This window comes from Aegilops tauschii, chromosome 5 (genome assembly GCF_002575655.3).
Source record: "Aegilops tauschii subsp. strangulata cultivar AL8/78 chromosome 5, Aet v6.0, whole genome shotgun sequence".
Taxonomy (NCBI): domain Eukaryota; kingdom Viridiplantae; phylum Streptophyta; class Magnoliopsida; order Poales; family Poaceae; genus Aegilops; species Aegilops tauschii.
The window spans coordinates 242,039,833-242,055,334 of record NC_053039.3 but is presented as its reverse complement, the minus strand read 5'-3'; the positions used below and the strand labels follow the sequence as shown (position 1 = coordinate 242,055,334).

General features: G+C 46.2%; 1 protein-coding gene across 5 annotated transcripts; it reads left to right on the top strand.

The window, feature by feature from the left end:
* Window positions 1-368: 368 nt before the first annotated feature.
* On the top strand, window positions 369-15,486 carry LOC109774111 (uncharacterized). 5 transcript variants are annotated; one of them, XM_073500142.1, is made up of 14 exons: window positions 422-862; window positions 1,351-1,448; window positions 4,728-4,895; window positions 11,697-11,779; window positions 11,950-12,076; window positions 12,678-12,741; window positions 12,852-12,949; window positions 13,050-13,134; window positions 13,366-13,489; window positions 14,024-14,125; window positions 14,236-14,300; window positions 14,665-14,746; window positions 14,835-14,914; window positions 15,001-15,486. In XM_073500142.1, the coding sequence occupies exons 3-14, from the start codon at window positions 4,802-4,804 to the stop codon at window positions 15,023-15,025; spliced, it is 1,029 nt and encodes a 342-aa protein (XP_073356243.1). In that variant the 5' UTR covers window positions 422-862; window positions 1,351-1,448; window positions 4,728-4,801; the 3' UTR covers window positions 15,026-15,486. The 5 variants fall into 5 exon arrangements, with proteins under 5 accessions (XP_020188414.1, XP_020188415.1, XP_020188416.1 ...); XM_020332825.4 differs by lacking the exon at window positions 4,728-4,895 and having other exon boundaries at window positions 369-862; XM_020332826.4 differs by lacking the exons at window positions 4,728-4,895; window positions 12,678-12,741 and having other exon boundaries at window positions 387-862; window positions 12,872-12,949.
* Window positions 15,487-15,502: the final 16 nt, after the last annotated feature.

Below are 15,502 nucleotides of genomic sequence, written 5' to 3'. Positions count from 1 at the left end.
GTTATTTTGCGGGTCAGTGCTTTTTGTGGGGTCTGCTAGAGATGCTCTTACAGATCGATCAAACTAACAACGCATCCCCCTGATGGAGCACCCCTCCAGTCACCTCGCCCCACCACAGGGCACTGCGCCGCTGAAATCCGCCATGGCAAACGAGAATCAAACCCAGAAAACGGCGGAACCTCACACATCTACACGAATGGTTGCGGGGGAAATACACACAAGATGTGACTATCAATTCCGTAAAAATATGTTCAAAATGTAGACTTTTTGTTCGGTTTGTATGAAATCCACTGTGTTTGCATGAGTTTCATTCAATTTGTTACAAAAATGTTTGAAATATATGCGGACAGCGTTATCAGTCCTCGAACGGATGGGAGAGAAAATTTACGGGTCATCATTGAAAATGCCCTTAGCACTCTGCATTTCGATGTCTTTATAAGAAAGAAAGAAAAAGAGTGAACCTGACTCAGAAGACCAGCCCCCTTGCCATCCTCGTGCTGCCTCAGGCTATAGAAAAGGAGGCCACGCGGATCTCCAGGATCAATGGGCTCGTTCGATCGGAGTAGTAATTAAGCCAGAAGTTGACCAAGGAGCTCTGTATCAAGAGGCGCGCGCGGATCTCCTGTACCAAGGCTCTACCAAGTACTATACGCTGTTGTTGGTCAGCCAGCTCTCCTTCCGGTTCCGGCACGGCCAATTCCAAAATGGAGATGGTGAGAGCATGCATGCGGCCTGCCGCCTCCGCGTCCTCGGGGCCCCGCGTGCTCGTGCTCGGCGGGACTGGCCGTGTCGGCGGCTCAACGGCCACCGCGCTCTCCCAGCTCCGGCCCGACCTCAACATCCTCATCGGCGGAAGGAACCGGTACGTGCCTCTGTGCCTCATGGCTAGGCTAGGTAGCTGCTTCTCCTGTGAGCCTCTCGTGTGCTAGCTGTGCGTGCATGGTTTTGCTCATGGTCGATCGAGCTGACCTGAAGATCGTTATTACTATCTTCATTTTACTCCCTCCGTTCCGTGATATAATACTCACTTCCTTTCAAAATAAATGTCTTAATCTTAGTATAAATTTTTATATTAAAGTTAGTAGAAAGCTGAGACATTTATTTTAAGATGAACAGAATAGTATTTTTTATGCTACTAGTGTTAAATATGCTTTTATATTACAAGACCGAAGTAAAATATAAGATGTTTTGGCTACCAAAAAGTCATATGATCTTTACTCTGTGATCACTAGCTAGTTAACCTATTGAATCGAGCTGAGTGCCACTGCAACGAGAGCCGGTAGAGGGACGACTTTTGATAATCAAGAGAGACGATCGATCTGATTTTGGATGCTTTCTTTTTTCTGCCAGGGAGAAAGGTATGCCGCTGGTATCTAAGCTTGGACAGCGATCTGAGTTCATCCACGTTGATATTCGCAATTCAAGCAGGCTGAAAGAGGTGTTGGAGGGTGAGTATTTCTTCTGGTTTTTTTAGAGGGGATTATTTCTTCTAGTTATTTTTTAATACGGCACAATCAAAGTCGCTCACATATACGAGTATATATTCATCGCATCCCCTCCCCTTCCCTCGGTCGCCCACCGCGCGGGCGACCGAGGGGCTCCAGCCCTAGCCGCCGGGTCACCGCTCCTTCCTCTCCCTCCCCTTCATCGCTCTCGGTGGTCGGCGTCGGGCATAGCCTATGCGTACGACGGCGGCGGCGGAGGCACTCATCCCTCCCGCGGGTCATTGGGTGCCTCGGGGCGCCCTGGCCCGAGGGTGTGACCCCGATCTAGACTACCGCGGTGTGGCAGCCGGCCGACGTCCGAATGGCGGTTGTGGTGGCAGTGTTAGCGACGGTAATGGATGTGGCGCGGCGGCGTCGAAGGCGTCGCGGGCTACGGGCGCGTCTGCCTGCCCTGTTCGGGCGGCGGCGGCGCTGCGGTCAGCGGCGGCGGCGGCGCGCCATTTGCCTTTGGATCGGCGGCGATGGCGTGGAGGGCCTGGTGGTCGCGTCGGCGGCACCTCCGCTTAGACTATGTTCTGACCTGTGCAGTCAGCGGTGGTGGTCATCTCTTCCGTCAGAGGTGGCTGGCCTGCGATTGGGTGGTCAGATCTTGAGATTCATCATCTAGTCCCGGCTACGAGTCGGGGAGACATAGTTGCCGGTGAAAACCGAGCCGTTGGCGGGCGATGGCGGCGTTTTGCGACGTTACCTTGATGAAGGCATCATCGTGTAACTGTTGTCGACACACTCGTGTTGCTTCGGGGGAAACCCTAGGATCTGCTCTTCCAGATGGGATGATGGCGGTACTACGATGACGTTTCTCTCTTGGGTGCATCGTTTATGGAGCAGCGCTGGAAGATAGAGGCATGAGGTGGAGCGGCTTCGTCTTGCACGGAGCTTCGGTGGAGCTGTCAAGTCATGCCTGGCCGATAGGTGCTACGCTGAGTCATGCCTGGTTGGCAGGTGCTACGCACAATTGATCTTCCAGAGTCTTTGCGTTTGGACGGACGAGCGCAGGACGGTGGCGCCGTTGGGCGCCGTGGTGGCGTCGACAGATGTCCAGACTGGCAAGGAAGATGCGGATCTCTCTGTTGAAGATGGGTCAGTGGATCGATGATAGTGGCGGCTTCTAAAACGTATGCATGTGGTCTGCGTTTTAGGTAGGCTTCACCGGTTGTTGGTCTCGATACGTTATATGGATGAATTGACGACGACACCGGTTTTAGATATGGGAGTGAGAGCACTCCGCATTATCGAGTTTGTAGGCGTGAGTGGTGGCTTCGGGTGAATTGATGTATGTTCTTGTCAGACCTTTGTGGAATAATTAATAAAGATGATTGCATGCATCAATTGATGCAGAGGCCGGGGGTTTAACCTCCTTTTCTAAAAAAATATTCATCGCATACACACACCTACCCCTATGAGCATCTTCGAGAGACTGAGTCGGCACATCATCTTGAGATTGACGAAGTTGCCACAAACACCTTCGTAGTCGACGGGAATGTCTCCTTCCAATGAACGCACATTGCCAGAAGGCCTAAAAAATTCAGAAAAATACGAGCACCAATATCAAGTCTAGGGTTGCCAATCAATACTCTCCGAGCCGCTCCCACGAGCGTCCTCAAGGGAAACCCTAGTGCGCCGCCTCTCGTTCCTCCCCTGTCGGCCTCTCCACCCGCCGCCGCCACCACACGGCGCCGTCGGGCAAAGTCAGGTCGGCGTTGGTGGCGGTGGGGATCTATTCCCTCTCCTCACGGTTGGCGTCCGGCGCGGGACGACGCTGGGATGTGCGGGGCCCGATGGCGGGCGTACTGGATGGCAGCGGTGCAGCAACAGCTTGGGGCCCCTACGACGCACGGCGGCTGCGGCGTGGCTTCTCTGGCGGTAACGCGCGTGACGGTCCCGTCCAGATCCGGCGAATTTGGCTCTGGTGGCCCGACGCGTGGCGGGGGCAGCATGCTGCTTGGGTCATGGACGTTTGGCTCCGCCATGGCCGGCGTCTGGCAGAGCTGGAGGCGTGGCGGCGGCGGTGGTTGGTGTGCGTCCAAGCGGGCGGGTGACCGCGGGCTTGCTTGCTCGGCCCTGTGACGGCGCGAGCCGTGGGCGGCTTGGGCCGCGGGCGGCCGCCCTGCAGTGGTAGGTGGTGGTGGCGGTGCGATGGTGGACTGCCATGATCTTCTCCTCCTTCGCTCGAGGTGGTGGCTCCTGGCAGTGGTCTGAGTCGTTCACGACGGCGACTGGACTTCTTCAGCGTCGGCCCGTCGGTGTGCGGCTTGTGTCGACCTTCGATCCTTCTCCTCGGGCGTTCGTCCACTATCTTCGTCGATGGTTGGCCCTCCCCCAGCTGCGGTCCATCACTCGTCTCACCCGGTAATAGGACCGAGCTCGTCTCGCGCCCGGCGGCAGGACTGACCTTGTCTCGCACCCGGCAGCAGGACCGAGCTCGTCTCGCACCCGGCAGCAGGACCATGCTCATCTCGCGCCCGGCAGCAGGACTGAGCTCGTCTCGCGTCCGGTGTCGCTGGACGGGGCGATGAAGGCCAGTCTTGGTCGATCTATTGGGTCTCGACACTGGGGGCAGCCCAGGGATGCGAAAGACGGGTCCTTTCCGCTCGTGTTGTTGGTTGGGATAGCGGCGGATCTCGGGTGAGTTGGTGTCAAGGTCTTGGATGCCGGGGCGGGCGGCCCTAGTGGTGGGTCCGCGGTGCTCATGGGCAGAGCCCGTGGCTTGGTGTTGCCCGGTTGCCATGGCCGTGTGGGCGGCATGGTAACCGGGGTGTGCCGTTCGGCGGTGGTGAATGGTGGTTGGAGTGAAAACCTGCTCTATCTTCGAACAGACCGGCGGCGGCGTACCTCGTTCCCTTCTTGAAGGCGACGTCACGGCTCTCATTGCCCTTTGTGTCGCTCCAGGGGGACTCTGATTCTCGGATCAGGCGGCAGCGGTGCTCCGGTGACTTCCCCTTCTTGAAGGCGCCGCCTTGAAGCCCACGGTTCGTCATATGCGGCTTCACCTCCTCGTGTAGTGCTAGGGATGGTGTTGTTGCTCCGCGTTTATGTATCTTGTTTTGAGTGTGTGTGCGCGTGTGTTGTGCAGATGTGCGTTTGTATCGGATGCTGTTGATTATGGCTTTATATATATAATAGGGCGAAAGCCTTTTTGACATATCAAGTATATTAAGTTACTACTATCTTCCTAACCATCTAATCATAAACTGATTCGTGGATTGTCACTTTGATGCAAAGGGTGTCTTGATAGATGCACATGACGAAGACGCATTATGATAAGCCAGCGTTGTGTGTAAAAATAAACCGAGGCTATGGCGTGTCTAAAAAAACAATTGAAGGATGCATTTAATCTTGTATGCATGGAAAAGAAAGCTGAAAAGTTGAAGAGAGTTGCAGTGGCTACAGGTATGTGGGCTATTATTGAGACTAGCCATAATGAAAAGTAACTTCAAAAGTAATATATGGATGCGAAATAAAAGTACTCAACAACGACGCTCATTGGAATCTCAGCCGCTGCATTGCTATCTAGGGATCCATGCGTAATTGGACGAAATAAATTGCTGCGGTTGAAGATATCACTCCAGCTTAGGGAGTTTTTGGTTCAAGGACTTTTTAGTCCCAGAGACTAGAAAAAGTCCCTAAAAAGTCCCTACGAACCAAACGGGAGGGACTTTTTCTACAGGGACTAGAAAAAGACTCTACTAGAGAGTCTTTTTTATTAGTCCCTGGGACTAGAAAAAGTTCTAGGACTTCTGAACCAAACACTCCCTTAGAGGAACACAGTGCGTACAGTACATGTTTGGAGACAATAAATTCGGAGAAAAATCATACGGTAAGTACAGCACACTGTTGGACATTTATTGGACTGTAAAGACTGAGCAACCGATACTTTATCCTCATATTGCTAATTACACAAACTGTACTCTTCATTGTCATTGCCAGATCCAACGCAAAGCTTGACCCTTTGATTCTCTTCGCCCAGCCATTGTTCCTCTTCCTCCCATTGACTAGTGCCCTAAAAATTAATAGACAGTTATATTATGTGCATGTAAACAAAATAGTCATTTTTGGCTATAATTCTAAGTGCGGTGTTTCGGTGCCCAAGCTCATATGCACCTGGTCAGAAAAATCATAACAAATTCAAAAAAGTAAATAAAATCCATTTTTTTTACATGATAGAAAATTTATTGAGTGGGCTTTGCTCCAATTTTTAGATCATTTGGACATTTGAGTAGCTCATAGCAAAAAAGACAACTCAGGCCTGAGTAAAAAAGTTACAGGCCCTGAATTTGTTTTTTTTTTTTGCCGAGAGCTACGCAAATGCCCAAATAATATAAAAATTAGAGCGGACCTCACACAACAAATTATCTACCATGCAAAAAATAGATTTTTTTTTATTTTTTAGTATTTATTTTGATTTATTTCTTCAGTAGGGGTGCAGATGAGCCTGAGCACAGGAGTAGATTATCGTATAATTCCTCGTAAATCATTTTACTCATAATAGCATCGTGTGCAAGAAGAGGAGGATGAACGTGGCTTGAGTTTCTAAATGAAGCGAGATTTATCTCATGATTTGTCAGTTTGTCGCTCGAATTAGCTACCGGTGAGTTCAATAGAATGAAAAAGAATAGAACAAATGGTAACTTTCTCATCTATGGCTTTACCCCTGGAAGTTTTTTTTTTTTGTGTGTTCAAACTATTGCTAGCACTTTGGCGTTTTCTGGGTGGATCTAATTGGAACCAGATCACTCGCAGCCGGTAGAACGCGTAGCCATGCATGCTTCTGCCTAGTGGACTAGACACAGTGCATTTACGATTGCCGTGTCGATCGTATCCGAATAGGTTGGACTAGAAAGTCTTTGCCCGTACTAAGAATCCAAGCACTTATTATTTACTCCCTCGGTTCTAAAATAGATGACTCAACTTTATACTAAAGTTAGTATAAATTAAGTCATCTATTTTGGAACGGAGGAAGTATATTATACTACATGTCCGGACTCGAAACTTTAGAGCGTAAGTGGTAAAAAAAGAGAGCATCTTTTTTTTCATGTTGAAAGTGCACCAGCAAAGTTAAACGACATAAAAGAAACTTCTGCCGGCGGTGTTGGAACAGTGTACTGGATAGGAACTTTGTCGTGTGGAAACGGAACGCATGTACTTTACGTCAGCTATACTAAACAGGGGAAAGATAAATACTATACATGATAAAGACATGCATACAATGAGGCTATTATAGTGATTGAGGATGCCAAGACAATTTGATGGCAGGAGTGAGCGTCGTCGCCAAGTGCTCTGCACAATTTCGAGTAACATGCACATTGTCTTAGGCTATGTTACTAACTTTATAATGAGTAGTAACATAAATGTGGCGTCATGCAAAACTTTATTTGTTAGGTTATAAAAGCATATGTATTGAAATATGTGATGTTACGGGAGTAAATTCCAAGAAACCACCACTTTAAGGGTTAGGTTATCAGAAAACACTAGGTTACATTTTTTAGACAGAAACCATCATGTCTTGCGTAATTTTTTTGCAAATAACACTGATTGACGGATTAGAGCGCTTTGAGCACGTTTATGACAGATGGCCCCATTTGTCAGTAGTTGACTTCGGAAAAAAAAGGCCACCTGGGCAGTTTGACTAGTCAAAAACGCCACATCAACACCAGGAGGCCGTTGCGCAACTGCGCCGACCCGGCGATGCACCGCGCCATCACCGGAGAGATCCTGGCTGCTCTGCTCGGCGACGTGAACCAACTGCTCCCGTCCACGACGGCCAATTCGATGGCGGCGGAATGCTCGACGACGTGTCGCTGCCGGCATCTTCGTCGTCGTCGGCATCGTACACATGCCGGTTCACGCGGGAAGAGGCGCTGGAATGATGCGCGTTCACCGGCCCGGCAGCTGTCGTCCGTCCCCCTCCCTCCACGCGCGAGTTGGTCGCCCTTGGGGGCCCCGCCGTCGCCCGTCGTCGTGGGGCAGAAAGGCGGCTCGATCCAGATCGAGGACGGCGGCGGAGCGTCACGACTGGGCTGGATCCGGTCAGGATGTTGCCGCTGGCGTCATTGCCGGGTCGAGCACCACGGACGCGGCCGACGCGAGCGCGGGGTCGAGCACGGTCGACGCAGCCGACGCGAGCGCCGAGAGGAGGCAAGAGCGCGGGGTCGAGCATGGGGGACACGAGGGCCGGATTGGGCACGGCGGACGCGAGCAGCCGCTGGGCGGCGCGACGGACGGGACCTTGTGCAGGGCGTCCATTACGAGGAACAGTTGCTCACTGGAGCGTCGCAGCCGTGTGCTGCCCCCGCCGCCGTCCATGGCAGCTCCGGCGAAGAGGGTCGGCGATGAGCTCAGTGAGAAACACCGAGGCGTGCGCCACAACGGCGGAGTACGTCTACATAGGCCCTGCTCATGGCTCAATGGCCTCGCCCGGACTCCGGCGAAGGCTGCCACCATCGCATGTTTTCCTGTGAGCGCACACCAAATCAGCTCTTGACGAGTGAGCCCCACATGTCATAAACAAGGTCAAAGAAGCCTAATCCGCCGATCAGTGTTATTTGCAAAAAAATTACGCTGGACATGGTGATTTCTGTCAAAAAAACTGTAACGTAGTGTTTTCTGATAACCTAGCCCTTAAAGTGGTGGTTTCTTGCAATTTACTCGATGTTACGATAACTAGCTAAATTACTCAATTTGCCTCTCTCCTCATTAATTTAATGCCACATAGACAATTTTGCTGAGTTGAAGCTTATGTTACTCATGGAGTTACTCTCTCTATGGCCGGTCTAAAGTTAAAACATAGCCTAGAAATACTACAGAAAACTTTCATCGCTCCTAAAAAAAACTTCCATCATTGACGGGCTACCGTTGAGATGTCATTGGTATTAAACTGTATAATACATCGCACTGACACGCCTCGGAGAAACAAATAAATCATAGCAAGTTTGATTTCAAATGGATGGAAAATTCCTCCAAAAAATATTGCAAATGAATCATCATAGAAAAAGATGCGGCTAGCTCTCATCTAAATGAGAATTAACTAAGTCATCAAGGTGACATTAGCATCTTTATTCCTATTTTCTCAATAATTTTAATGTATTAAAAAAATTGTAAATATAGATGCCCGCAACAAGTGGACATGCAGTTGTGCATGGGTATGTGGACATGCAACAGCAGTTGCACATGGATGGCGAACATGCATTTTCACATAGGTATGTGTGTGCAACTTAAGTTGTGCGCGGTCGATAAACGTACAGTTGCACACGGTATGTGACGTGCAACTGTAGTTGCAAGCAGTCGGTGAACAGTTTTTTTCTATGTAAGAAAGCACTTCCTGAGAGAGGGTCAGGGCAGGGACTGAAACCTAGCCGCCACCTTGTATTCTTCCCCTCTTGTCACTGCCAGGTGCGGCGCTGATGATAGTGGGAAGGTTGCTGATCATGGGGGGCGATGTGGAGGAGTCCGTGAGATGTTGTGGTTCCACACAATGGAGATGAATAGTTCAGGTGCGGTCTTTGACAGACGATACTTGACGGCGGCGCTGGTGTTCCAGTGCGATGATCTTCAACAGCCGCCCGGCCTGGCTAGGTCACCAAAAAAGAGGGTGTTGGTGCATGGTCTTGGGCAACGCGAGCTCGACGTCAGATCTGAATCTGGCATGCAGCAGCATGGGTGATTTGTCTCGTCGATAGTGAACAAGTGTAGGAATAATGTCCTCCCCACTCTTTTCCCGTTACATTGATGTGCTTATCGTTGGCGGCGGAGAGCTTGTGGAGTTGTGTCTCCTGCGGGTATTTCGGGATCTGGTCATTTTGGATTTTTGATGGATCCGGTTGGATTCAACCAGCTTTCGAGGCCATTGGAGTTTTAGAGGCCCCTTTCTACGTTTCTTCTCCCTGCCAACGTCTCTTGTCTGCATCGATGACTCCCCGACTGCTTCTTCTACAAGCTCTTGGGCTTAAACTAGTTTGCTCCGCTACGGCGTATGCCCGGCATCAAGCTACCCTCACGGCACACCGCTAATGGATGCAGGAGAAAGAGGACTTCAACACCCCCAAGGATTTTAAAGTAATGTTATTTTTCTATAAAGATGTGCTTGGAAGGATCTATGATACTTTATATATGACCTTAGGCATTTTTACAAAAATATATTTTCTCAATGTAATATACTCTCCCTAAGTTAATACCATTTCTCGATACCTCGATAATATTGTTTTTCTAAAGTTCTGAAGAGTGGAAGAAAAAAATGTGTTCCCGTCCTTGCTACATGTCTCTCCTCTGTGGGGTTTAAATCTGTTATCTTCATTATAGAAAAGATTAACACTGTCCCATTCAGCCATTCTACATCCTCATGGCCTATGTATGTGTTTAATATTGTCTTCCTTAGTCTATGTCTATTTTATTTCGCTTTCATGTTCCTTGTATGTTTCTTTATCTCTAGTTCGATCCTAAGACTATTTTAATTGTTCACCACATGTCCTATAACACCCTGATTTCGTTTGACTTGCACGCATGGCGGCTTGATTACTGTCACATATGCAATATTTAAAAAAAAACTTAGAGAAAAGGTAGGCAGGGATAATTGGTCCTGAAAGTCTTAATTCAGCAGCAAAATCATAATGGGAATGTCTCTTAACAATCAACAACTTTCCTTTGTAGCAACTTGATTGCGGCCAGCTACATAACTTGGAAAGGACACATAATTATGCATAAAACGATTTTTTTCTCATCTTCCACCTTTCATGAAAGTAAGGCGGCTAGAGTTTTTGTGCAGGGGATGCCACCATGGTGGTTCCATTCACCTTTGGGTGCCTTTTGATGCCGGCAAGGTGGGGGAACCCCAGTTTTGGGTTGGTTGTGTGGTGTGTGTGTAGCTCTAGCTCAGGCTAAGATTTGGTCTAGGTGTCTGGTCAGATGTGGCAATGGGATGGCCTCATCGACGACGTAAATTAGTTTCTCGTAGTCCTCATCAGTACAACAATGCTTATTAGTGTTAGCGGAGGGCATGTGGAGCTTCGATGGATTTGATTTACCAAATCCATCATTGTTGTATACTCTTTGATAGATATAGCGCAATCCAAATTAATCCCTAATCCTTTTCTTTGCATGGTCCCTAATCCTTATTTTACAAGTTCTTAATATGTCCCTTTCTTATTTTGAATGCAAATACCTAACTAAATACTAAGAAAATTCTTTGACAACAGCAATTTATTCTTCGTAATAGTATATATTTTGTATATTGAAGTCCTAAATAGGAAAGTAGAGTAGGCAAAGATCCTCCACAAAAGGCCCTCTTTGCAGTCTTGCTTGCTGGCAAAGCCACCATGGTTGGTTTGCCTTCCTACGCGGGACAATGAGGGAGGATCAGCTTTCTTTCGCAAGGTTTTGCGACACAACCACGGTTTTCTTCAGGCGCAAAGCTACGCAAGGATGTGCCTGGAACAGGAACAAAGAATCCAGGGCTGGATCTTGGGCCCAGTTTTGTCTACGTCTCGTCTCGGTAGTTTTGGGATGCGTCGATGCGCGAAATGGACTGCATTGTTGCGCGAAGTGGATTGTTGTGTTTTGTTGGTCTCCTTGGTTCTTCTCTGTTAGGCAATGCATGACCAACTTTGGCCTTGTCGAGAAGGTGGTGAGGTAAGGCCTCCTCAATTCTGTCTGATCGGATCTAGGATGGTTTTCCATTACCCATTGTCGCCTTCTTCTTCGGGGAGACAATGTGATCCTGAATTAGTTGTCGTTGGCTTGTTCTGGCTCTGACGGGCGACTTTCGTCCTCTTCAATAATATTACCCTAACTCCCGAGGTGTTCCGAAGATTCATAGACATGCGATATGAATCCAACCATGGGAATAATTTGATGGATGAACAAAATATTTTTAGTCTGATAATAGCTACTCCGTAGATACTTCCATTTATTTTGGAATCCAATAACTCCCGAACATTCGGATTTTGAGCATTTCGTCCCGAACGTTTTTACATGGCAATTTTAGTTGATAGGGGATGGCAACTTTTGATAGGGGATGACAACTTTGTCCTTTTTCGTTTTTTTGTCAGAAAATTGACATGTTTCACTAATCTCACGCAAACTAAACTTGCCATCTAAACCCGTTCGGGTTGCCATGTTTAACTCCCGAACGTTCGGGAGTTATCATTACCGTTTATTTTCCCTCACAAAAATAGACACTTCATTTATTTTGTTTCACAGGTGTGGATTTGGTGGTTCATGCCGCTGGACCATTCCAGAGGGATGACAAATGCACAGTCCTGCAGGCAGCAACATTTACCAAGGTGGGTGGGGCCATGAAATATTTGATGCTGAACCGTACGTAAATATATAAGTGGTATTCAATTATTTCAACTTTTCAAAACTAGTTCTATTTTTTCGACGCTTGCAGTATTTCTGTATATAAATCTGAGAAGCCCTAAGTTAATTTGCATTTTTTACTTTTGCCGACCAGACAAGGTACACTGATATCTGCGATGGAGTGGACTATTCATGGAGGGCAAAATCTTTCCATGAACAAGCAAAAGCTTCCGGCGTCCCAGCTCTCATAACTGCAGGGATATCTCCTGGAGTGAGCAATGGTCTTATTTCTTGCATTCACACATAATTTCTCCATCGATTTGTATCCAAAAAAAATGATTGCTGCGTACACTAATTCTCGGTGCATATTATAAGAATCTCAACTACATACAGTAGTTCATGTTTCATCCTTTTTTTACAAATCATACACCACACCACCACATCTATGATAAAGCTTCATTTATGAACAACTAATGGTAATGCTCGGATTAATCTAGGTAATGTAACAGATTGATGAGGAAATTGAGTATTCAATTTGTGAATAACCCCTGATGAGTACATATTCAGTTGACAAGATTTAAATTAAATGCCTGAGAAAGCTCTGCAACTGCAGATGCAATCAGAATGGGAATATCGACGCTCGATTAGTAGGGCCTATGTTTCAACTAAGGGTGCAGGGCGGCGCCCGATCCGCCTCGTATGCAAACTTGGGCGATTTAGTTATAAAAATGAGTTGTGATGGGTTAGTTCAATTTGTACTTACCACGATTCAGTTGTGCGGGCCTATGCGCAACACCGTGTTGCATCCCAAGTTTGAACCCTTTGAATTTTCTTTTGAAAATTGTATTTCTTAGTTCATAACTCGATCGTTTTGTATGATAGTGATGGCAGCTGAGCTTGTACGTACTGCAAAAGGCGAGAGTGGTGGTGAACCAGAAACACTGAGGTCAGCAAGATATGACAAACTTGGGAACTGCCAATGATGTGAAAACTCACTTTTGTTTCAAACCTAATGTGCAGTCTTGGTCAAGCCTATCTTACTAAATCCTCCTACAGATTCTTCTATTACATTGCAGGTACAGGTGGTGCAGGCCCAACTACGTTGGGCACAAGCTTGTTACTTCTTGGGGAGGATGTAATTGCCTATGATAAAGGTTCCCTTGCATTTGGACTTGCTGTCCTTTTTTTTATAATACTCAGTGAATATATAGAAATGATCCTCGTCTTGCCTGATCTTTTTATGGACAAACCCAGGGAGCGAAATCAAACTAAAACCCTACAGTGGAGCTCGCAACATTGATTTTGGAAAAGGGATTGGGAAGAAATATGTTTACTTGATGTAAGTCCTTGAATATATTGTTTCCATTTCATCAAACACAAATTATAATAAATTATACCAATGAAATTTGATCAATGCAAGTTTATTTCATTAAAAATGTGGTGTCGGGTACCTCTACTATACCATGGCAAAGCAAATTATATGTTCCTCTGCAACAAGCCATTATCATGGTTATTCCCCTCCCATAATTGAGAAAAATAAACCACTGTCATATTACTTGAACAAATGCAGGAACTTACCGGAGGTGAAGAGCACACACAAAAATTTAGGTCTGCCAACTGTTCATGCTCTATTTGGTTCAGATCCTTTCATCTGGAATTGGGGAATGGAAACGTTCGCAAACTTCTTGCCTTCTGTACGTGTTGTTTCTCAAATTAACTACTACCTCCGGCCTGGTTTATTAGCCCCCCTCACACTTTGGGTCAAAGTTTGACCGTAGATTTAACTGACAAGATATAATTTATATGTAACCAAAAAAATATCATTGAAAACTTCAGTCAAATACGAATCTACCCATATAATTTTTATGGCATATAACTTATATTTTGCTACTAATCAAATCCAAGGTCAAAGTTTAGCACAAAATAAGAAGGGTACTGATAAACCTGCATCTTAAAATTGTGTTACTGATACTTGTACCAACCAAAGGTTACGAGGTACCAGTACCAAGAAAAAGCTTCCTTCAGGAAAATGGAGATCGAAATTTGGCAACTTCATCTTATTAAATGAAATTGATAGTAATAAATGTTTTGACTTGTTAAAAAGAATCATGTAGATAGAAGTGTTATAAGGACCAGCATCGAGCTTAATTTGAAACTAGGAAATTATTTGGCACCAAGTAAGTTTGGAGTATAATCTTAAGCTAGAAAAACAAATTGTCTATATGCAGGACCTTTTAAGAGATAAAAATGTCACTCTAAAGTTTGCTGAGTGTGTTGACCCTTTCATCCGAGTTATTGATGGGATTGTAGGAGAGCGTGTCGCCATGAGAGTGAGTACTTGCACACTTGTTGTTAACTATTAAGTTTGTTGTGTCAATGCCCAGGACAGTGTATTAGAAATGTTGAATACCACTTAACCAATTTGGTTTTGTTTGGGCAGATTGATCTCGAAAGTTCAAACGGGCACACCACTACTGGATTATTTGCTCACAACAATCTATCCGTGTAAGCACAATTTTCTGGCACAATCCATCTTGGTAGACATAAACCTACTAAATTGGTTTCCCAATCTATGTTTTAAATCTACAAGTTCTAACATATACTCCCTCCGTCCCAAAATTCTTGTCTTAGATTAGTCTAGATACGGATGTATCTAATACCAAAACGTGACTTGATACATCCGTATTTATACAAATCTAAGACAAGAATTTTGGGACGGAGGGAGTAAAATACTCCGGATAACAATTTTAATACGGATAACACAAACACGATGCATTTGATAAAGTTGAAGTATAGCCCCTGCTTGTGCCCAACATTGTTTTGCCCGTATCATTACATTGAAGCTAAGCAGTTTAGATTGGACATTCAGATCCGTGGGCTATGCAGCGGCCGCATTTGCTCTAGCAGTTCTAGAAGGCAGCACAAAGCCAGGGGTTTGGTTTCCAGAAGAGGTGACGTAAAGTTGGAAACCAGAGAATGAACCAAGAAACTAAATTTTCCTCAACCTTTCTGAAATTATCCCAATTCTTTGAAATGCAGCCAGAGGGAATAGCTATTGATGCAAGGAAGCTCTTGCTCCGACGGGCATCTCGAGGAGTAACGAACTTCACAATGAACAAGTGATTTACTATCTCAAATAATAGCAAACAAATAGTGAAATCAAGTATATTTTTATGTTAATAACAAGTATGGCACTTGAAAACAGGAATTCCGGGATGATAGAATGCTGATCATATGGAAATGAATCCCCGGGTGATAGAATGCTGATCATATGGAAATTGACGATGGAAGTTATAGCTTCATCAAACTATTGTACTCTTCCCCCGTAATCCCCCCTCTCCCTCAATGTAACTCTGAACTATATTCTGGGCTATTCGGTTGGTAATAAAGTTCAGGCAGGCGTAAGCCCGCCGTTGAAGCATAAAAAAAGCAATGGAAGTTATGCCTGAGAACAAAATCTCCACGAAGAGTACAGAAAATTCCTACTCAGCATGTGAAGTCCTGCATGAATTATGGAGCTGTAAACAGGAAAGCACCTAGTCAAATATTTGGAGCAGGCTGGTTTAAGTTGGAGCCCATTCAAGTTGGAGTATTATGTTTCTCTGTGATTTGATTATTGCAGGTTGTAAAAAACAGAATGATTCTGTGCTGATATCCCCTGTAATAAAACCTGCTGAGGTAACTACACAAATCATATAGTATCAAGT

What these genes read in the sequence shown, in the direction of transcription:
- LOC109774111 (XM_020332825.4), top strand. Translation starts at nt 705, where the DNA reads ATGGAGATGGTGAGAGCATGCATGCGGCCTGCCGCCTCCGCGTCCTCG. An exon ending in GGTGAACCAGAAACACTGAG is followed by an intron (nt 12,742 to 12,851) that starts GTCAGCAAGATA and finishes ATCCTCCTACAG; the next exon opens with ATTCTTCTATTACATTGCAG. An exon ending in AAGAAATATGTTTACTTGAT is followed by an intron (nt 13,135 to 13,365) that starts GTAAGTCCTTGA and finishes GAACAAATGCAG; the next exon opens with GAACTTACCGGAGGTGAAGA.